The 24,375-nt window shown below is 46.3% G+C and overlaps 1 protein-coding gene across 1 annotated transcript in view; it reads right to left on the bottom strand.

The window, feature by feature from the left end:
- The window catches only part of TOM1 (target of myb1 membrane trafficking protein), a 519,326-nt gene that overhangs the window by 395,449 nt on the left and 99,502 nt on the right, over positions 1-24,375 (bottom strand). The window contains exon 5 of the mRNA XM_077452403.1: positions 6,340-6,474. Within this exon, the coding sequence (XP_077308529.1) occupies positions 6,340-6,474 (135 nt within the window). The remainder of the gene's footprint in view (positions 1-6,339; positions 6,475-24,375) is intronic.

Here is a 24,375-nt window from a genome sequence, read left to right as displayed (position 1 = left end):
TGGCCACTCAGCTGTCGGCTAATTGCCAGCTCTCTTCTCTCTCTTCAGTTACCAGCTGTTCCCGATGATGCTCGTCTGGCCTGCCTATATATAAGTCTTCCAGCTCATTTCTCCTTTGCCTTCACATTTGGTCACATCACTAGGAACCATCTCCTTCTGTTGTTTCAAGACTGGCTTGCTAACATCCCTCCTGGCTTCCATCCTGCTTGCAGTTGCTCTCCGTGGATCCCTGACGTCTGGACTGGCTGATTACCCCATCTGGCTTATGAACTTTCGACTGGCCGACTACCCGATCTGGCTACTGGACTCTGGCTTGCTTGACTACGCTTTCCCCTATTTCTCTTTTTATTAATAAACAAGTGTGATTAGATTGTACTTCTGTCTCTGTTTCATGGTTCCGGACAATAGGGGAAAGAGGTTAAGGACTATATTACCAAAATAACTAAAGATATCATTTTCAAAAAAACAGAACAAAAAGTCCAAAGGTTGAGTGGTTTTTATGGAGGGTTTTGCATGTCGGTGGTATAACACCCATCAAGGAAGGGGACCAAAAAACAATTAGAGGGTTAAACATGTGGGACAGGATTTCAGGCTTACTGAGGATGATACTGAGTCTGACTCATCTATCTCGGTCCTTTCTTCACAGACGTCTACCAGACGAGGAGCACCTGTATCTAATAATACCAATCCAGGATCATGTAAGTGGGGTCATGGTGGTGGATACTACACACCCTATTCCAAACATCCCTCTAGTGGCGGATACTAGCTCTAGGAGTCACACTAAAACATAAGGAAACCCTTCTAATAGTGGTGGTGGGGCTAGTGCATGGGGGGGGGGGGGGTGGCCCGCCAGGCTGCTCAAATTGTGAATATACAACCTTAGACCCCTAAAATATCCTCAATACCAGACTATATTCCAGCCAATACATTACCACAACCATCTCTATCGAATTCATTACCGCCATCTATTGCTGTCGCCCACTTCTCTATCTGACCAACCCTGGATTAAATCTCCCACTCGCTTCCATCTATACCCATGTTTACCAAACAAAACACAATGGATCCCCATTTGGCATATCAGAGTTTACCACTTTCAAGTTTTCAGTTGGCAGAGCCTCGTCTACTTCCAACGTAGAACTCGATATACTGAGAATCTCACAGCATGCTGCTTTTCAGACGTTGAACTAGAGGTCTTAAAGCTCAGGTTAAGTTTCTGTCCATCTACCAATTTAGATAAGTATGAATTAATAAAGGACATATGTCTGCACAAGGCCTAACAGATATATGTTTGATAAAGACACTGTTAGAGCCAAACAAGAATGTTAATTTTCAGAAAGCATCAAGCACTACATGATGGCGGACTTTCGAGCCCTCCATGACTTGATGCCATTAGAATTAAACATTGAGACCCCAAATCCCATAGTTACCAACACACAGGCTACATCACAGGAACCATCCCCTATCTAGAGGCGATTCAGTTCGCATTGTGCGCTATACAAGTATTTCATTTATTCATTCATTATCTACAGTACTACCCAAAATATGTGCCAATTCCACGATGTCTAAAAAAAAAATCAAATCCAAGTCGCTAAAATTCCCGAGCTACCGATTCTGATATTTGGGCTTTCCTGGTAGGTGTAGTGATTGACAAACGTATGCAGGTTACCCCTTAGCCTAGTAATCTCACATTTGCCCAGAAACCGGCTATTTATAAAGTGATCAATCACCCAGATCTGGTCATTAAGGCATCAGACAAAGGGGTTAACGTTGTCCTAATGACAAAACAAAACTATGAAACGATGCGTTACAACATATTGTTTAACAAGGACTAGTACCATCAAATCTCCCCCCTGCGCACATTCCAATCATCAAAACCCAATACTTAGCCATTATCAATGAGGGCTATTACAAAGGCCTCAATGACCAGGAAACGTACGACTATCTCAACAACAAACATCCTAGGCAAGCAATGTTCTACTCATTACCCAAGGTGCACAAAAATTGTGCATCTCCTCCAAGCAGACCGATTATATCAGGAATCGGTTCATTAACCGAAAAACGCCAGTAGATTGATCAACTCGGTACTGATGCCCCATGTTACAAGCCTATCTTCTTACACTGGGGATACGCTAGATTTGTTAAAAAAGATTGAAGGAATGGTGGTCCCTCCTGATGCCCTGCTCGTGACCCTGGATGTGGAGTCTTTATACTTGAGCACCTCTCACGAACAGGGTGTCGGAATGGTTTGCACCTTGCTTTATGTAGAGCCACACACAAAATGGAAGTACAATGAGTTTATTTTGACTCTTACAATTTGTCCTCACTCACAATTGGTTTGGTTTCAAAGGTTCCCACTACCTCCAGGTTCAGGGGGTTGCCATGGGCACATGCTGCATGCACCTGCCTATGCAAACCTGTACCTGGAGGGCCGGGAACAACATATTTTCTCGGATGAGGCTAAACCAAAACCATTCTTTGAGATTTATTTTAAATTTGATTGAATACACAGAGAATCACATTTCTAGATCTCTAAATTTTTAAGGATGAGAACAATTGTCTGGTTACCAGTCTTTTCCGTAAGGAAACTGCAGGAAATACTTTGCTGCACACAACCAGTGCTTATCCTGCAGCCTTAGTCCGCAGAATCCCTTATACACAGTACATAAGGCTTTTTCGGAAATTGTACTCATATAGTGGATTTTATATCCGAGGCCAAACTACTCTGTGCATGCCTACTGGCTCCAGTAAATCGCTTTTGCAGAAAGCCTATAACAAAGCCCTAAAACAGTCAAGGAATAGGTTGCTTTACCCTAAAAATTACTCTTCAACCACTAAAACTACTTTGAGAATTATCACAGTTCTCAGCCCACCGCCAAGAGGTCAGAAATATACATACCATTGGCATATATTACAACAAGATTCAACTGTGAAAAAACATGCAGGTATTAGACCAGAACTCACGTTTAGATGGGCAAGTTCCCTACGCGATAGACTTGAAACAAGCCCCTACTCCCCAGCTCCCCGCACTGGAGCTAGGAATAGTGGCACATACAGATGTGGCAAATGCACATTTTGCCCTTGGATATGTCAGGAGACTACGGTCATACTTCCTAATGGGGAACCTATCATTCCCAAATCTAGAGCGGACTGCAACACACAGGGGGTTGTATATCTGATGTCCTGCGTATGTGGTGCATTCTATGTCAGTAAGACAGCCCATTGCTTCTGGCAACGTATTAAACCAGGTCTACCTTTCAATTGGTAAAATGCTGACTCCGGTCAGCAGACACCTTGATCTTTACCATGGATTTGATGGTACTTGTGTCTCATTTATTGCCCTAGTGGTAATCCCCAAGGATCCAAGTGGAGGTAACTGGGACAAAGTGATCCTACAAAAAGAAACACTATGGATTGAATGCTTGGATGCTATCCATGCCCCAGGTTTAAATGAGACACAATCATATAGGCAATTCTTATAGTGACATTTTAGATTATAACAACTCAACAACCCAGTTTGCTGACCACTACTAGTCTCTTTAGTGATTCCCTAATTTATTCTCCCCCTCCACCCTTTTTCTTTTCTATTTATTAGTTCTCTTGAGTTATAAGCTAGTGTAGGTCTGATATAATTGGACAGCTACAAATTAATTTATATTATATTAATTGGTAATTATAGTTTTAATACAAATATATTTAGTAGAATGTAATATATATGTTGCTGCAATGTTGCCCTCCATGAGCCAGCTGTTATAATGCCCCTTTCCATATAAAAAAAAAAAAAAATTCTCTGGTCTAATTATTTTTCCTTACTAATTCTTCAATCTAATTTATTTTCCCCTTCCAAGTGCGGTGATGTGAGGTGCTATGCGGCCACAAAGCATCGTCTGGATACAGCCAATTGGCTGTCAGCGGCGCTTTTAGCCCACGGAAGGAGACCGTCTTGTCTCTTCCTGGTGCTATGGTCTGCAGCTGCGCCAGCCACCCGTACCGCCCACTGATCCCTTGGATGCAGTGTGAAACTTCGGAGGTCCAGACGCATGTGCACTAGAGCCTGGCCGAGTGTGTGAACGTCATGTCCAGCTCCACGAACTGACATCACTACCAGGACAGGTGTACAAAGACGCCTTGAGCTGGCATCTCGTACAGCTGCCTCTACCTGGTATGGTGCTGTCCTCTTAGCGGGGAGCATCAGGAATATCAATCTTAAAAGGTAAATGCATTCACTTGAAAAATGCCATTTCCTTATCACCCTAAGTAAAAAGTTCAGAGCAAGTTCTGACTATACATACTTATAAGAAGCTCTCCTCTTTTCTTTATATGTTTTCAAATAGATACTTACCAGGGAATACTTAATTCTCTGGACTACTGGCTTTCCTTTACTGAGAGCTTTTCAGATGGATCTAATCCATACCTGGAGTGGGAGTGGCTGAGCCACATGCCGGTCCAGACATCTGGGTAGATCCCGACATTAAAGTCAGGATCTCTCCAGAACATGGAGCAACTAAGTCACAGCAGCCAACAACGCCCGCTGTCGGCTAAATATTAGTCACAGGAATCCAGAATGAATGGCCAAAAGAGCTTCTAACTTCATAGTTTCATAGTTATTTAGGTTGAATAAAGACACCAGTCCATCCAGTTCAACCTGAGTGAGTGTCTACAATTGTCCTTATTCCTGTACATTGCACACTCACGTCGGTCCCTACTCTCAAGGACTTCTCAATCCAAGGTCCTCAATCATATACTAGGGCCAATTTTAGACAGAAGTCAATTAACCTATCTGCATGTCTTTGGATTGTGGGAGGAAACCGGGGGAACCCGGAGGAAACCCACGCAGGCACAGGGAGAATATGCAAACTCCAGGCAGGTAGTGTCATGGTTGGGATTTGAACCAACGACCCTTCTTACTGCCAGGTGAGAGTGCTAACCACTACACCACTGTGCTGCCCAACTTCATTCTCTTAAAAGTTGGAATTTAGTTTGATCAGATAAGAAACTAGAACATTTTCCTTCCTGGGCCTTCAAATTCTCTCGTCTATACGGTTGAAAACAATCGTTGCCATCAACCATTATTAAAGCAGCAGAATTTTTCCTGGTCATTAGTCCAAACACTTTTGCTCCTCTTGGAAGTTTTTGGGGCTCCCAAACTTGGCTTGTCCCAACACCTCCTGCCCCATAATATATTATGCCCCATAATATCTCCATAATATATAAAATATACACATTTTTACAAGAAATGGAGGAACCTCTCATACTGGCCAGAGCACCAACAATGTGAAGACCTTACAGGCATTGCTAAGTACCATGGGCACATTATACAAGGGTTCAGAAGTACACCACGTAAAGGTTGCAGGATTCAGGAGTGCCCAACATACAGGGCGCACGGCTCAGGAGTGCGCTACAAACAATGTGCAGACTTAAGTACAGCATGCTTCACAGGTTAGAAGAGAGGAGGACAGAGTGAAAAGAGCAGCTACAACGTGACAACAGTGAGCGGCGGTAAAGGGGCCATTACCACAGCATGATCTGGCCAAAAAAAAAATAACCTAGATGTAGTGCATATGATGGATTTTTTTTGGTCCCACGTACACAAGCTGACCATGCAAACATTTGTATGAAAATTGTTAGTACATTCAATGAATTTCCTTCAAAAGTACTTAAAAATTTTGTTTGCTTTTGACATTTGATTTCCAAGTCAATGTTGACTCCCAAACGAATCCCACTTATAAAGAAATTTGTTCATTTGAAAAAATGTTTCATTACTACAGTCAAAAAAGCATTGGTTTTATTCCATTAACAATTAGAACAGATAACAAGCGTTCTTAAAAAAAAAAAAAATGAAGCATTGCAAAAGAAACTACCAGTTTATGGCCAGATTAACTGAGGCATAATGAAAGGTTATTTTTTTATTCCTGAAAAGGTAAGGACCAGTGAAGAATTATGGGGCCATTTTCCATCACGTGGCAATAATCTCTGCACACCAAATAAAAATATAAAGCTACAAAGTTCAATATCCTTCAGCCAATATTTAATGGAGAGAATGGTGAATGAAATGACCATATTCTCCCTGGGCCTGCATGGTTTTCCTCCACAGTTATACCCAATACAAACCAACTCTAGAGTGTTTGCCTGTGTGATAGTGCCAGATATATTAGATTGGAAGCTTCTATGGGGCAGGAGGAGACATATTGTACAACATATGCCGCTGATTCTGTTAAGAACGCTCTAAAAATTTCCAGCCATTATAGTACACTGGAAAAATGGCAGTTTTGAAAGGAAAACATTGAATATATGAATGCCACCAAAATACTTAAAATGTTAGCACTGTTCATATCACCTTACCGGCTGAGGGGTGTGAATAGGAGAGAGAGTATCTAAATCAGTCATTGGAAACTCTAGTCCCTTTCGTCTGAGGTCCTCATACATAGTGACGACCCCCGTCAAGTCTGGAGAACTGCGAAAGGCATCTGCCCAGGCCTATAAAAAGAAACCAGAAATGCACATACATGAATAAAAATGAACAGAAAAAAAAAATTATAAATAATTTTGTTAGTTGAACTTTTTTCTTTTTTTTTTGTTTTGTTTTTTTAGGTCAAATCTTTATTCAGACATTTTTCAGGGTACAAACATACATGAGAATGTAAACTAAGGCAATATTCCAAAATATATTACACATTTAAAGAGGTACTACGTATGAGAAACATACCATAACTATGCTATAGATAGTGATCACATACAGTACCCGATACAAACCAACAAGATCAGAGCATAAGAAAATAAAAGCGCTTACCGTATATACTCGAGTATAGGCCGACCCGAATATAAGCCGAGGCCCCCAATTTACCCCCAAAAAAACTGGCAAACTTATTGACTCGTGTATAAGCCGAGGGTGAGACATGCCTGTCCATCCCTGTGTGTGTGTCCGTCCATCCCTGTGTGTCCGTCCATCCCTGTGTGTCCGTCCATCCCTGTGTGTCCGTCCATCCATCCCTGTGTGTCCGTCCATCCATCCCTGTGTGTGTGTGTGTCCATCCATCCATCCATCCCTGTGTGTGTGTGTCTCCATCCATCCATCCATCCATCCATCCCTGTGTGTGTCTCCATCCATGTGTGTGTGTGTGTGTGTGTGTGTGTGTGTGTGTGTCCAGCCTACCTTTGTCCCGAGCCTCCGTCCCGTGCCTTGCCTCCTTGCCTCCGTCCCGTGCCTTGCCGCCTTGGATCCGTCCCGTGTCGTGTCGTGCCTTGCCTTGCCTTGCCTTGCCTTGCCTTGCCCCCGTCCCGTCCCGTCCCGTGCCGTGCCGTCCCGTGCCCTCTTCGTCGGCGGCCATTGTAAAGTTCAAAAGCTGCGCCGCCGCCTTCGCCTGTGATAGGCGGAACACTGAATTTCCCAGCAGCCTGTGTTCCGCCTATCACAGACGTCGTATCATCCTCGTCCGTAGTACGAGGATGATACGATGTCCGTGATAGGCGGAACACAGGCTGCTGGGAAATTCAGTGTTCCGCCTATCACAGGCGAAGGCGGCGCCGGAGGCGCGGCTTTTGAATAGAATGGCCGCTGTCTGTCTGCTCGACACGCTGATCGAGCGGGCAGACAGCGATGACTCGAGTATAAGCCGAGGGGGGCACTTTCAGCCTCAAAAAAGAGGCTGAAAATCTCGGCTTATACTCGAGTATATACGGTATGTGTTATCGCATTGAAAGGGCAGGGTAAGGAGAAGAATGCAAAGAGGGGCATGGTGATGGCTCAGTTTTCCACAACAACAGTGCCATCATATTTAGCAAAGGAAATGGACGTAAATGGAATAAGGAGAGGCATTCTGACATCACTTACAAAAATAACATATAACATCTAACACTTTGACAAGGTGTATTGCACCTACAGCCTGCACCCTACAACTAGCAGAAAGAGCTAGTTAAGCGGAGTGTCACTGGTGTCACCAGGTTAAAGCAGAACTCCGAATTCAGCAAAGAAATCCCCTATTAGTACACCCCTACACAAAAAACTAAACAGTCATTACATTTGTGAAATTCCTTACCATTTTAGATAAAAGTCTAACTGAATTTTCAGCTCTCCAACTCAAAAGATACAGCATCAATTCTGCCAAGGAGGAGTTGTTACAGCAGGGATTACATCATATCCTCTCCTCTCTCTACACTATAATGAAACTACACTTCTCATCATGCTTTGTAAATCGCAGCGAATATCGAAGGCTACACTAAACCTGTACAAGCCCACTTCAACCTAAAACGCGCCCCCTCATTCTGCAGGAAGCCAGACACTACTCAGCAGCACACAGCAGGATAGGTAGGTTACAGCCTTATTAATGTAAAGCATGTTTGTGCTACTATCGTCACATGTGATCTCTTTTCTGTCCACAACAGCAGATAAACATATTGTCCTTACATGCATTATGCAATCATAACCAAATTGTAGACACATGTCCACAATTATATATTTTAACCGCTGTACTCTGCTGTAATTCAGTATTATAAATATTCTTCCTCTTGCTGTAACTTGCTTTCAGATCGAACAGCAATCAGTGCTTATATGGTATATATGAGCGCATCCCTAGCCACACCACAGAAAGAGCCAGGACATGCTGCTTTACACCAGCACGTGGCATGTAAAAGTAAAGTAAAAGTAAAAATAAATAAATTGCAGCGCAAACTTACTAATCAATAACAGAATAATGGTGGAACCCTCTAATGTAGGTAAATCTCAAAAAACTTCAATATTACCACAATACCAGTCTGATATGCAACGTCACATATAATGCGCATCAAACTGAAAATAAAACCTAAAAAAAAAAAAATGAATCTTTGTAGGAAGGTTGTCAGTAGGGTAGTGGTTGGTATCAAAGCAGTGGACCAATGCTCATCAGTGCAGCCTCGTCGGTGCCCATCACTGAAGCCTCACCAGTGTATATTATCTGTACCCATCAGTGCAGCAGGGATCGTTGGAGCCAGCCGGATGACAGAGCGGGGATCTCCTACTGTGACACAGCTTTATAAAATGTTGTCCGCTGTTAAGTCCCACCTCCTGGACCAGGATTGGACCTGTGTGCTTTCTATTACAGGAGCCAGGACATTACAGTGACCAGCGTTTCATATACAAGATGTGTCAGAGCGGGAGATCCCCGCTCTCATCTAGCCGGCTCTCCTTAACGATCCCTGTGCAGCAGTGACAGATGGCTGACGGATGGGCTGACGGGAGGTGTTGGAGGTGGTGAGTGCTGGCAGTCAGGGGGGGAGGACACCAACTACATGGGCAGTACAGACCGGGGTCTGTGAGACCCCTCCATCCACTATTTTAAGCAGGGACATTAGTACATCCCTGCGTGCTGTGTATGGAACTACAAATGGGATGTGCCAAGTGCGGTGGCTGGAGGAACAGGAGGAAACGCAGCTACCAGTCTTACAAACAGGAAACCCCTGAGGATTAACGATTTTACTTCCAATTCATCAGGCTATTACAGAGGAACTACTGAGCTAAGAAGATGGAATGCATAGCCGGTGAAGGTAGGAGATCAACAAAGACATGGAAAAAAGTTTTGGCCACAAATTCTCCTTTAACATGTCTAGCTGTGTGCTTGGATGGTGTGTAAATGTTGGTTACCGGCCAGTTCCAGCTTGAAGTATAGAGCACTGGGACCCTGTAAAGGCCAGTCTGTGTAGGCACAGCCACCAGGGATGGATTTTGCATAAGGCACATTAAAGCTCATGCCTATAGACCAGGGATCTCAAACTGGATGCCCTCCAACTGTTGCAGAACTACAAGTCCCATGAAGCATTACAAGGCTGACAGTTACAAGAATGACGGCATAATGGGACTTGAAGTTCGGCAACAGCTGGAGGGCAGCCAGTTTGAGACCCCCCTGCTAGACAGAGCAATTAGAAGGAGATCTGCAGGCCACTGGACTACTAGTTGTAGCACCGGGAAGAGAAAAGGCAGAGGGTACACCTTGTCTGACTATTTAGCAGCATTGCTACTGATCTCTTCTCTGCATTGCCTGCTGAAACAGTATGTAGAGGACAAAAGGCTGAGAGAGCATGTGAGAAAGATGCATGGCAGCACTGCTAATTCACTCCTCTTTGCTGTGGACTGTAGTGGTTTAAAGAGGTTGAACCTCTCCTTAATGTACAATAGCAAGACAAATGTTCCTTATTCTGTAGCAGCACAGATAAGAGATCAATTGTGGTGCTTCTATACAGTCAGGTGAAGAGCAAACTTTTGCTCTCCGAAAACAGCTCCTGCCTGCTGCACACAGGAGGGATATTCAATTGACTAGCTCACTTGTAGCCCACCGACACCTCCTCCAGCTTTGCAACTAAAAGCCCATACATGCTGTATGTACAGTGCATCTGTAAAGTATTCACAGCTCTTCACTTTTTCCACATGTTACAGCCTTATTCCAAATGATATAAATTCATTATTTTCCTCAAAAATTCTACAAAAACAATACCCCATAATGACAACGCAAATGAAGTTCGTTTGACAGCGTTGCAAATTTAGTAAAAATAAGCAAAACAAAAAAAAAAAAAATCACATGTACCACAAGTATTCACACCCTTTGCTAGGACATTCAAAATTGAGCTCACGTGCACCCAGTTACCATTAACCACTTGCCGACCGGCTCATGACGATATAAATTGGCAAAGTGGCATGTTGCCATGAATTGCTGCATGGGTACGTCGTCCCCTTTAAGAGCCGCTGGAGGCGCACGCCCGCGGCCCTGAAGCACGCAACCGGTCACCACCAGTCTCCTTCAAAGTAGCAACAGCGATGTCTCCTCCCCCAGTCAGTCCCATCCACATACAGTAAGAAATACTCACTAGGAAACACAGTTAACCCCTTTCCCTACTAGTGACATTTAACACAGTAATCCATGCATTTTTATAGCACTGATCGCTGTATAAAACGTTAATAGTCCCAAAAATGTGTTAAAAGTGTCTGATCTATCCACCGAAATGTCGCAGTACCACAAAAAAAAAAAATTTCACAGATCACCACCATTACTACTTAAATATAATAAAAATGCCATAAATCTTTCCAATAGTTTGTAGATGCTATAACTTTTGCGCAAACCAATCTATATACACTTATTGTGATTTATTTTTAACAAAACATGTAGAACATGTATTGGCCTAAACAGATGAAGACATTCATTTAAAAACATTTTTTGGGGGGGATATTTATTATAGCAAAAAAAAAAAAAGGATTTTTTGAACTCACCGTAAAATCCTTTTCTCTGCAATTCACCAACCGACAGCTCCTCTCTGTAACAAATGGGTTGTTAGCCTTATCACTGGGAGAATACTAGGCAAAGATGTAACACAACACTCAGAACTATTAGTTTTGCCCAAGGGGGCGGTCCCTCGGGCTACAACCCTTCACCCTGCAAAGCAGCATCAGTACGTCAACAAGCAGTATAACGTAAAGAGAAAAGGAGGGGCGGGTGCTGTGTCGGTCGGTGAATAACAGATCAAAAGGATTCAATTGCAACTACACGGCCACCTGCAAAACTTTGTGGCCAAAACAGGCATCAGCCGATGCACTGACGTCTACCTTGTAGAACTTATTAAACATATGGACAGATGACCAGGTCGCCGCCTTACACACCTGAGTAACCGACGCTTGGTGTCGGAAAGCCCAAGATGTTCCAATCGCCCTTGTGGAGTGGGCCATGATCGGAACGTTGGGCAACTTCAAGGCGTAGGCTTGTACTACTATCTGTCTGATCCACCTGGAAATGGTGGCCGACGAGACCGCCATGCATTCCTTTGGACCAGGCACCGAAAAAACAAACAGTGAGTCTGACTTCCGAAAGGGAGCCGTGGCAGACAAATACACCTTAAGAGCCCTAACCGCATCAAGAGTGTGAAGGGCCACCTCCTTAGGGTGCTTCGGCTTAGGACACAGATGGTAATACAATGTCCTCATTGATATGAAAAGCCGAGACCACTTTCGGTAGAAGATACGGTTGCGGCCGCAACACTACCCTATTCCCTGTGGATAACCAGATAGGGCGACTTGCAGGATAATGCCGCCAGTTCCGAAACCCTACTGGCTGATGTGATGGCCACTAGAAAGACCACTTTCTGGGAAAGGGTCAACAGGGGAATCTCCCTGATGTTTTCAAACTACGGATTTTGAAGCGCCAACACCAGGTTCAAATCCAATGGGGGAAACGGTGGACGCACCAGAGGGACTACATGTCGTATCCCCTGAACGAAGGTACCCACTAAGGAGTGCGATGCCAGGGGTCGTTGGGGGGGGGGGGGGGGGGGACAGCTTAGGCTGAAATTTTCCCTTTGATGGTGCTTAACGCCAATCTCTGGTCTACTCCTTGCTGGAGAAACAGCAGGATCCTGGATATGGAAAAGGAGCACGGATGCAATCCATTCTCCTCACACATGGAGATGTAGGCCTTCCAGGTACGATGGTATAACTTCCGAAAAGAAGATTTCCGTGCTCTCATAGTTGGAATCACAGAGTCCAACAGACTCCGGTTCCTCAACACCTGGCTCTCAATAGCCATGCCGTTAAAGCCAGCGATGGTAAAGCAGAATGGAGAATCGGACCTTGAGACAGAAGGTCCTCTCGCAATGGCAGTTGCCAGCGAGCGTCTGCCACCAGATACACCAGGTCTGCGTACCAAAGGACACTGAGGCAAATCTGGGGCAACCAGTATTACTGGGATCCCCTCGGCTTCCACTCTGTGAAGCAGACGTGGTAACAGTTTCAGTGGAGGAAAGGTATATATCAGCTGGTACTGATCCCACGGAGCTACCAACACATCTGTCACATCGGCCCACGGATCTCTTGTCCTGGACACGAATCTTGGCACCTTCCGATTGAGACGGGAGGCCAGTAGTTCCACGTCTGGTGTGCCCCACTTCAGGCACAGTAACCTTAATATCTCCGGATGCAATGCCCATTCTCCTGGGTCCAGCATCTGACGGTTTAGATAGTCCGCCTGCCAGTTCTCCACTCTCGGGATGAAAATACCTACCCTGTTGGCCATGTGTCGCTCTCCCCATCAAAGTATGCGAGTGACCTCCCATGCAGCGGCTGAGCATCTTGTTCCCCCTTGGTGACTGACGTATGCCACAGCCGTAGCGTTGTCTGACTGTATCCTGATTGGACGCCCTTGCAGTCTCATCGACCATGTGTAGAGGCACAGCCTGATTGCTCTCAATTAGATCAGATTGATCGGCAACTCCGATTCTTCCATCGACCAGAGGCCCTGAGCCGATTGAACTCCCATAAATCCACCCCATCTGGATAGGCTGGTGTCCGTTGTGATCACCGTCCATTTCAGAGGAAGGAACGATATACGGAATGAATAACCGGGGATCTCAACCACGAGTCTGACTGTTGTCCCTGGATCGACAGATCCAGGAGAGCCAGAGATTTGTCCCAACAAGATCTCCTTCTGCAGCACTCTGGTGTGGAACTGGGCATAAGGCACTGCCTCGAAGGAGGCTACCATGAGCCCCAGTACTCGCATGCAAAAGTGGAGCAATGACCATTTGCAGTTCATCAGCTGTTTTCCGCGGATCTGAGAGTCTGCAATTTGTCTGAAGGGCGAAAAACTCGCTTCCTTGGAGTCCGACAGCAAGTGGTACAACAGCCACCCAAATTCTTGCAGCGTCTGCATGGTGATCGCCAAATCCCCCCCTACTTCTGAGGCAGAAGATGCCCTCAAGAGGAGACCGGCTGGTAACCCATGATCGTGATCCCACGTTGTCGCAGCAACACCAAAACTGGAGCCAGTACCTTGGTAAAGACTCGGGGGGGGGGGGGGGGGGGCTGATGCCAGACCAAAAGGAAGAGCCACAAACTGGTAGTGGGCTTCCCCGACTGCAAATTACAGAAACTTTTGATGCTGGAGGCAAATGGGTATGTGCAGGTATGCATCCTGGATGTCTAAGGATGCCAGGGGGTCCCCTTGATGGAGAGCAGCGACTACTAAGCGAACTGATTCCATTCTGAACCTCTGCACTTTCACAAAGTGATTGAGGGCTTTTAGGTCCAAGATCGGACGTACCCCTTCCTTCTTGGGAACCACAAACAGATTTGAGTAGATACCCTGGAAGCGTTCCGAGTCCGGAACAGGTAAATTCAACAATTCCCTTACCGCCCCCAACAGGGCCTCCCGGCGAACCGGGGATACGGGTATGCTGGAGGCAAAGAATCTGGCGGCCAAGAGAGAAATTCTATCTTGTAGCCTGTGGAAATCAGATCACAGACCCATTGCTTGGATAACCGGGAGGACAACCGTGATGCAAACTCCCGAAGGTAACCCCCCCCCACCCGAGACACGGGTGGGGCAAACCTTCATGCAGTAGCACTTTTATTCGCAGGCTTATCAGGCTTGCGGTTCCAGGGACGTTTTTGACCATCCATAGGCGTCCTGTCGGGCTGGGGATGTTTTGTCGATGCTCCAGACGGACGAAAAAGCAGTTTGTGAGCGGATAAAGAGGGCCCTTGCCTACGGCGTGGCTCCTTGGCCTTTCTGGCCTGTGGGATTAGGGTACTCTTACTACCGGTGGCATTTTTAATAACGTCATCTAATGAGGATCCAAAGAGACGGTCGCCAAGGAAAGGAAGATACGTCAGGGCTCTTTTGCATGCCTGGTCAGCAGACCAGCATTTTAGCCAAAATAGGCGCCTCAGCACCACAGCCGACACTGGGAGAGTATCCAGGACTGTGTCGGAGACGTACTTAAGGCCTTGCACTAGTGGTTTGCTAGTTCCACGCACACAGGGGAAGCCTGTTGCTCTCCTAATTCGTGGTGCAAAAGTTTTGTCCACTCAGTCAGCGTCTGTGACACAAGTGCGGATGCCAGTACAGGTTGCACGGCTGACCCCACAACCAAGGAACGAGCCACTGCCTCGGCCTTCCTGTCCGTGGGATCCTTGAATGCAGGAGTCCCCTCAACCAGGATTGTGGTTACTTCATTTAACCTGGATACTGGGGGGTCCACGACCGGAGGAGCCAACCATTTCTTGAGGAGGCTTTCCTCAAAAGGGGTAATGCACAGCCATGTATTTGGGGACCGAAAAGGTCAGTTGCGGGCAACCCCATTCCTTGTAAATGAACTTGTCAAAATAAGTCAGATACGGTAACACCTTAGGTGAACGTGCTGGCTTGCGTGAACCAAAAGGGACCGGTACATCAGCAGAGAGATCCGCTGGCTCCCGAATCTTCAAGGTATCACGCACAACTGTGATAAGTGCTCCAACAAGCGCTTTGTCACGCCCGGACCAGGACGGGGACTCATTCTCACTATCCGAACCGTCCTGGTCAGCGTCTGACAAGACAGAGCAGGGGTCACCAGCCTCAGTAGGACCCAAGTCTGCATTAGATCTCTCCTCAGAGGACGGAGGAGGGGGGGGGGGGGTTGGTTTGGGGGCAGGGGCCGCTTTTTAGCACCTTTCTTCCCACGCACCGCCTCCCATCTTGGCAACGAAAGAATTGAGGACCGCCGTCAGGGTGTCCATAGGAACTGCGCAGTCCGCAGGTGACCCGGTTGCAATTGTCTGGATTTCGGGGAAAGAAACACCAGTTTCTGAAGCCATGCTGACCCTACCCTGTCTGCCACCCGAAGGGGAATTAGGATAGCGACAGTCCCACCCTCCTTGCTGCCGCTGACTGAGGGGCTGTAACCTGCCGGACTCACCACCCTGAGGAGTTCTGCGTTGTTCACAAGTAGTGCCTTTAGACCCCGAGTGCTCCCAGGTGCAAAGGAAACAAAACCTGTGTCAGTGGCAGTACGTCAGAATGATCGCTAAACGATCTGAAAAACGTGGTCAGGCTACAATGAATTGGCTGCCCGGCGTCCAGTAAACAGACAGGAAACAGAGCACATGTAGCTGCTGCAGGAGAACACTGAAAACGTGCTCAGGCTTCTAGAAAATGGCCGCCAGTGTCCTGAGTAGGAAAGCACAGGGAAAATGGCCACTTAAAGCCCAGAAGACATGCTTCCCTCGCCCACACCTAAAATGGCCACCGGCCAGCTTCCATGAGGGACAGACAGAAATGTGACAGACACATCGCTGCACCGAAAACACAGCCAGACCCTCACAGGCACCTCCCGGGAGCTTAACACACAGTATCCAGGACACCACCAACCAGCCAGTCCCCTATCCCAGATGAGAGCCCTCCGGGATCTCCACACACACACACCGCCGCCCCCCCCCCCCCCCCGTGAGGGGGAGGGGAGGGAAGATAGACAGGGGAGAGAAGAGAGGGAAGTGAGGGAACCCTGAATCGACCTCCCAGGGAATGCCCAGCTGCTCAGCCCCACCGGGGTAGGGAGAGCTGTACTTACCTGTCCTGAAGAGCTGAGACACATTCCATTGTAGATCTACTCCTGATCGGTACAGGGTAGCTACTGGCCTCGGCATACTGTGACGCAGACATCAGTAGCCCAGTCATATGTACGCCCCAGAGCATAAAAGCTCACGACCACCTCTGGAGCTGAGGTATGTCGTGGCCTGCCGAGACGTAGCTGCGACCCGCACACGCTCGATGGTCGGACTGGGGAGACTACAAGGATAAGGGTATCCAGCCTGTCACCCAGCCGGCTGTTGATAGTAGATCACAGGATCATTCATCTTACTCCAAAACCCAAGCTTTCTGCGTAAAAAAGAAAGCACGGACCGATGGGCCCGCAGGGTGCCTAGGTCCTTCTTTACTAGGCAAAATAAAACTGATGCTGCTTTGCAGCGTGGAGGGTTGTAGCCCGAGGGACCGCCCCCCTGGGCAGAATGAAGTTCTGAGTGTTGTGTTACAACTTTGCCTAGTATTCTCCTAGTGATAAGGCTAACAACCCATTTGTTACAGAGAGGAGCTGTGTCGGTCGGTGAATAGAAGAAATATTTTTCTTTTCAAAATGGTCTGTCTGGTTTATAGTGCAAAAAATAAAAACCGCCAAGGTGATCAAATACCACCAAAAGAAAGCTCTATTTGTGGGGAAAAAAGGGCGTCAGTTTTGTTTGGGTACAGTGTCCCGCAATTGTCCATTAAACTGAAGCGGTGCCGTATCGCAAAGAACGGACTGGGCATTAAGCAGGCAAATCTTCCAATCTGTAAGTGGTTAACCATCCTTGAGAGGCGTTTATAGCTTGTTTGAAGTCCACCTGTGGTAAATTCAGTTGAATGGAAATGATTTGGAATGGCACACACACCTGTCTATATAAGGTCCTACAGTTAACAGTGCATGTCAGCACAAACCAAGCCAACAAACAAAAGATTTCTGCAGCATTAAAAAGGTTCCAATGAGCACCGTGACCTCCATCTGTAAATAGAAGTTAGAAATCACCAGGACTCTTCCTAGATCAGGCCGTCTGGCTAAACTGAGCGATTGGCGAGAAAGACCTTAGTCAGGGAGGTGACCAAGAACCCAATGGTCACTCTGACAGAGCTCCAGCGCTTCTCGGCTGGAGTTTGCCAAAAGGCACCTGAAGGACTGTTCTGACGGAACAAAGATTGAACTCTTTGGCCTGAATGGCAAGTGTCCTCTCTGGAGGAAACCATGCACCACTGATCACCTGACAAATACTATTCCTACAGTGAAGCATGGTGGTGGCAGCATCATGCCGTGGGAATGTTTTTCAGTGGCAGGAACTGGGAGACTAGTCAGGATCAAGAGAAAGATGAAGGTAACATACAGAGACATCTTTGAAGACTGGGGCGAAAGTTCATCTTCCAACAGGACAATGACACTTAGCACACAGCCAAGATAACAAAGGAGCAGCTACAGGACAACTCTGTGAATGTCCTCGAGTTGGATCCAATTAAACATCTCTGGAGAGATCTTAAAATGCCTGTGCACCAACGCTCCCCATCCAACATGATGGAGCTTGAGAAGTCCTACAAAGAAGAATCGGAGAAACTGCCCAAAAATAGATGTGCCAAACTTGTAGCAGTATGCTCAGACGCAAGGCTGTAAATGGTGCCAAAAGGTGCTTCAACAAAGTATTGAGCAATGGCTGTGAATATATACATATGTACATGGGATTTTTTTCATTTTTTATGTTTTAATAAATTTGTAAAGGTTTCAAATAAACTTTTGTCATTATGGGGCATTGTTTGTAGAATTTTTAGAAAAATAATGAATTTAATCCATTTTAGAATAAGACTAACAAATTGTGGAAAAAGTGACGCACTGAATACTTTCCGGATGCACCACACACACACACAAGCAGTTAAAAGGAGTATTGAACACGTCACCATATTTCTAGGTAAATCAATTTCTAAAGGCGCCATTGACATGAAATTTTCACCACGTCGGTAACAACCCATGCAGTCCATTCATACAAAGAAATCAAAACAAATACAGTAAGTTAAGCCAGGACTCGACAAACCCCAGGTGCCAGGTCGCCAATGCGACCAGAAATCGCAACCTGGCGCCTAAGCTGCCACCAGCTTACTCACTATTGATGCCCCAGACATGCATCGCATTAACACCGACTGCTGTCCTCCTCCCTCCTCCACATGCAGCGGCTCTGGCAAGCATCAAGTGCCGCGCCAAGTGTGCGAAACTGAGAAGCAACAGAGAGGAGAGTGGAGGATCTGTCAGATTTCAGCTTGAAGTCAGGGGTAGGCGGGACCCCGGACGGAGTGGGCGGGACCCAGCAGCTATCAAACACCAGCCAATGGGTTCTGGGCGGGCCGCTACTTGTATGTGGCCCTGCCCCTTTTCTTAAGCAGCCCAATCGTTGGCTGATGTTTGATAGCTGCTGAGTCCCGCCCACCTCCGACATACTTTTCAGTAACCGAGTGCTCAGTGTGCCACCTGCCAGTGCCGCCGCCAACCAGTGCCGAGTGTCACCGCCACCTGCCACCAACCAGTGCCAAGTGTCACCGCCAATCAGTGCCACCTGCCAGCCAGTACAAACCAGTGCCACCGCCAATGCCACCTGCAGCCACCGCCACCAACCAGTGCCACTGCTAATGACACCTGCAACCGCCAACCAGTGCCACCGCCAATCAGTGCCACCTACCAACCTGTGCCACCGCCAATCAGTACCACCTACCCGTGCCATCCAGTGTCACCATAAATCAGTGCCACCTGCCACCACCAACCAGTGCCACCGCCAACCAGGGCCACCTACCATCACCAACCAGGGCAACCTGCCAGTTCCAAACCAGTGCCACCAACCAATCTCCTGCCAGTGCCTCTGCCAATCAGTGCTACGTGCCAGCGCCACCCGCCAGTGCCAGTCGACGGCCACCTGCCAGTGCCATCTGGCAGTTCGACGTGCCTGCCAGTGGCAACCAGTACCATCTGTCAGTCCCAAACCAGTGCCACCTGCCTAAGCCAATCAGTTCCATCTGTTGCCAGCCTTACTCTCTGTTCAGCCCATAACCCTGATGTAACAGCATTACATTGGAGTTATTGAATGGGTGTCATTCTATATTACACACAAGAAGAAAGGTAGGTGCAAAAGGGCATGGAAAGCAAAGACACCAGCTGAATTACATCAGTAATTAGAAAGAAATCCTGCACCTTGTCAGTGCAAATTAATAACAGCTGGTTAGCTGGTTCAGTCTCAACTGATGGCCTGTTAGAGGGGAAAAAAAAAAAAAAAGTCAGTGCTACTACCAAAATGACACAGATAGGAGAGGTCCTAGGTGCTCGATCCACAGTTGCTGACTGAGTAATGTGGGAAAAATGATGCGCACTCTGGTTGTTGCTCTTAAAATTTCTTCCTTTTTTTGGACAAAAGTACACCCCTCACGTTTTTGTAAATTTTTTATTATATATCTTTTCATGTGACAACACTGAAGAAATTACACTTTGCTAGAATCAAAAGTAGTGAGTGTACAGCTTGTATAACAGTGTAAATTTGGTGTCCCCTCAAAATAACACAACACACAGCCATTAAGGTCTAAATCGCAGGAAACAAAAGTGAGTACACCCCTAAGTGTAAAAGTCCAATTTGGGCCCAAAGTGTCAATATTTTGTGTGGCCACCAATATTTTCCAGCACTGTCTTAACCCTCTTGGGCAAGGAGTCCACCAGAGCTTCATAGGTTGTCACTGGAGTTCTCTTCCACTCCTCTATGACAACATCACGGAGCTGGTGGATGTTAGAGACCTTGCGCTCCTCTACCTTCCATTTTAGGATGTCCCACAGATGCTCAATAGGGTTTAGGTCTGGAGACATGCTTGGCCAGTCCATCACCTTTACCCTCAGCTTCTTTAGCAAGGCAGCGTTCCTCTTGGAAGTGTGTTTGTGGTCGTTATGTTGGAATACTGCCCTGCGTCCCAGTCTCTGAAGGGAGGGGATCATGCTCAGTTTCAGTATGTTACAGTACATGTTGGCATTCATGGTTCCCTCAATGAACTGTAGCTCCCCAGTGCCGGCAGTACTTATGCAACTCTAGACCATGACACTCCCACCACAATGCTTGCTGTAGGCAAGGCACATTTGTCTTTGTACTCTTCACCTGGATGCCACCACACGCGCTTGACACCATCTGAAACAAATAAGTTCATCTTTGTCTCATCAGACCACAGAACACTATTCCAGTAATCCATGTCCTTAGTCTGCTTGCCTTCAGCAAATTGTTTGCAGGCTTTCTTGTGCAACATCTTTAGAAGAGGCTTCCTTCTGGGACGGCAGACCAATTTGATGCAGTGTGTAGCATATGGTCTGAGCACTGACAGGCTGACCCCACCCCTTCAACCTCTGCAGCAATGCTGACAGCACATGTCCATTTCCCAAAGACAACCTCTGGATATGTCGCTGAGCACGTGCACTCAATTTCTTTGGTCAACCATGGCAGAGCCTGTTCTGAGTGGAACCTGTCCTATTAAACTGCTGAATGGTCTTGGCCACTGTGCTGCAGCTCAGTTTCAGGGTCTTCGCATTTCCTTTTTATAGCCTAGGCCACCTTTATGCAGAGCAATAATCCTTTTTTTTTAGCTCCTCAGAGAGTTCTTAGTCATGGGGTGCCATGTTGAACTTTCAGTGACCAGTATGAGAAAGTGAGAGCAATACGAAATTTTACACACCTGCTCCCCATTCACACCCGAGACCTTGTAACACTAATGAGTCACATCACATCAGGGAGGGAAAATGGCTAAGTGGACCCAATTTGGACATTTTCATTTAGGGGTGTACTCACTTTTGTAGCCAGCAGGTTAGACATGAATGGCTGTGTGTTGAGTTATTTTTAGGGGACAGCTAATTTACATAGTTATACAAGCTGTACACTCACTACTTTGCTACAATGTGAAGTGTAATTTCTTCAGTGTTGTCACATGAAAATATATAAATAAAAGTTATAAAAATGTGAGGGGTGTACTCCCTTTTGTGAGGATATATAATATTTATTAATACACACACACACACACACACACACACACACACACACTATATTGTCAAAAGTATTGGGGCACCTGCCTTTACACTTTAATGGCATCCCAGTCTTAGCCCGTAGGGTTCGATATGGAGTTGACTCACCCTGTGCATCCTATGACCATTCTTCCAGAAGCGTATTTGTGAGGTTAGGCGCTGATGTTTGACAAGGAGGCCTGGGCTCGCAGTCTCCGCTCTAATTCATCCCAAAGGTGTTCTATCGGGTCAGGACTCTGTGCAGGCCAGTCAAGTTGTTCTACCCCAAACTTGCTTATTCTTGTCTTTATGGACCTTGCTTTGTGAACTGGTCTAAATCATTTGGTGCAGGGGAAATTATGGTGTGGGGTTGTTTTTCAGGGGTTAGGCTTGGCCCCTTAGTTTCAGTGACGTGAACTCTGAAGGCGTCAAGATACCTACACATTGTGGACAATTTCATGCTCCCAAATTTGTGGCAATAGTTTGGGGATGGCCCCTTCCTGTTCCAACATGACTGTGCACCAGAGCACAAAGAGCACAACACGCACAGTACATGTGCCTTCTAATCTGTCCCTTTCTATGCTGGAAAAAACCTGGTTGATCCTTTTTACTTTGTCCCCTTTAGTGTTTTGACCACGGTAATCATAGCTGCTGATCCATGATAACGTGGTCAGGTTATGTTCCTCCGTCAGGTCGCTGCTCTCCTCTCTCCCTTCCTGTCTGCTCTTGGGTGCGAGTCGGTCTCTTCCCCACCCATCCCCTTCTGCAGCTATTTAGCTGGCAATAAAGTTAAAGCATTTGTTACCCCAACACTTCATATTCTTGATATGTGCCTGCTGTACCATCTACTTGTATGAGAAAATAGCCTGTCCTCTTTGTAATGCTTCCTTTATGTGAAATGTGTTTCCTGCTCTCCTATTAAAAACTGATCAAAAGCAGAAGAGAAAACCGTGGCCTCTTCTCTAGCTGTGCTGGAAACTCTGTGTATTCTCCTCCAATGATCTGACTTGTCCTGACATGCCTCCATTCACTGGTAAGATCTTCTCCTCCCCCAGCTCTTATGCAGCCGAGAACAGCGGAATTGGATCATTTATAAAAAAATAATTAAAAAAAGGTTTAAAATCTATACAAAAAGTTTTTTTTTTAAACTGAATAGGTTGTTTTACAAATTGATTGTTTACAATCACTTGAACGGTTATTGCCAGACCCTCTGTTCTACCAAGCCAAACTACATGGTGTACATGTTTTTATAAAATTGTGCCTATAAAAACCCAATTTCAGTTAATTTTCTGGCATATGCTCTCCTCCCCGGATCTGAGGGCTACAGCAGGGGAGGGGCTGAGCAGACAGCACTGCAGTCGCATGACCTCCTGGTTGACATCAGAGGGGGATCTCAGGCCCTCCTGCAGTAGCACTTAGATTGTATAACATCTACCAAACATTTACATCGTGTAGTATGGCTTAGGGCCGGTTCACACTGCGGGCGATGCAAGGCGACACCGACTTGCCTCGACCTGCCGCGACCTCAGCGGCGATTTGCAAATGACTTCTGTATAGAAGTCAATGCAAGTCGCCCCGAGGTCGCCCAGAAGTAGTACAGGAACCTTTTTTCTGAGTCGGAGCGACTCGAGTCGCTCCTCTCAGAACGGTTCCATTGTACAGAACGGGGGCGACTTGTCAGATCGCGGCGAGGCAAGTCGTGTCGCCTCGCATCGCCCGCAGTGTGAACCAGCCCTTAGTAGAACAGAGGGACTGGCAGTAAAGTTTATTTTACTTTACAACCACTTTGTGGCATAGGTTCAACAAGGAACAAGGTGTTGGAAACATTCCTCAGGGATTTTGGTCCATGTTGACATGACATCATGCTGTTGCTGCAGACTTGTCAGCTGCACATCCATGATGCGAATCTCCCATTCTACCACATCCCAAAGTGTGCTCTATTGGATTGAGATCTGGTGACCGCGAAGGCCATTGAAGCACAGTAAACTCATTGTCATTTTCAAAAAAAAGTTTTAGATGATTTGAGCTTTGTGACCTGGTGCATTTTCATGCTGGAAATAGCCAGCATGATGAAGCAGAAAAAAGAAAAAGCAGCTGGAGGCATCATCTTAATCAGATTTGCTCTGCTGGCAAACGAGAAACACAGTTTGGACCAAACCATCACCCAATCTCGAAATTTGGAGAGGAAGGGTAAAATATTTGCAGATAATCCCCAGATATTTAAAATGTGGAGATAACAGGGACACAATAAAATTATGCTAAATCGGTGGTTAAGTGCAGAATCCTTCTGCAACAGAGCCAATTTTGTCCAATTAATGTTAAGACCAGAGTATTTGCCATAATCTTGTATAATATGCATTGCTTTACTTAACGAATGGTCAGAATCACCCAATAAGAGCATATCATCAGCATATGAAAGTTTTCTCTTGCCTGGAGCCAAATCAAAATCCTACAATGGCATCATCAGCTCTTACACAGTTGCCAAAGGCTCCATTAGCCAAAGCAAAGAGAAGCGGAGATAGCAGGCATCACTGTCGGCTACCCCTGACTAATTTAAATACAGATCGCCATAGGGTTGTAGTATAGAAGGCGTACCCATGATATAAAGCCATCCCCAAAGCCAAGTTTAGCCAGGACTAACCACAGAAAATAGGATTTTTGACTTACCGTAAAACCCGTTTCTCTGAATTCATTGACAGACAAAGCTTTTATTCAGAATCATAGGAGAATATTGCCCCTTACAGGAATAGGACACTAGGCAGAAAAAAAAAAGAAGATTTTGCTACGCCCTATGGGCAGTCCTAGGCGATATACACCCCCCTCTCTGCTATAGGCCTTCAGTTATGCAACAAGCAGCATTAGAAGTATTAAAACTCCATAGGAGGGGTGGGTGCTGTGTCTGTCAATGAACTCAGAGAAACGGATTTTGCGTTAAGCCAAAAATCCTATTTTCTCATTCGTTCATTGACAGACAGCCTTCCTTATTCAGAACAATAGGGATGTCCCAAAGCAGTGCCAAACATG

The sequence above is a fragment of the Lithobates pipiens genome, unplaced genomic scaffold (assembly GCF_037356315.1).
Source record: "Lithobates pipiens isolate NorthernLeopardFrog02 unplaced genomic scaffold, aLitPip1_a1.2 Scaffold_23, whole genome shotgun sequence".
NCBI classification, from domain to species: domain Eukaryota; kingdom Metazoa; phylum Chordata; class Amphibia; order Anura; family Ranidae; genus Lithobates; species Lithobates pipiens.
The sequence above is the reverse complement of the archived record's forward strand: the minus strand, read 5'-3'. Positions and strand labels throughout refer to the sequence as shown.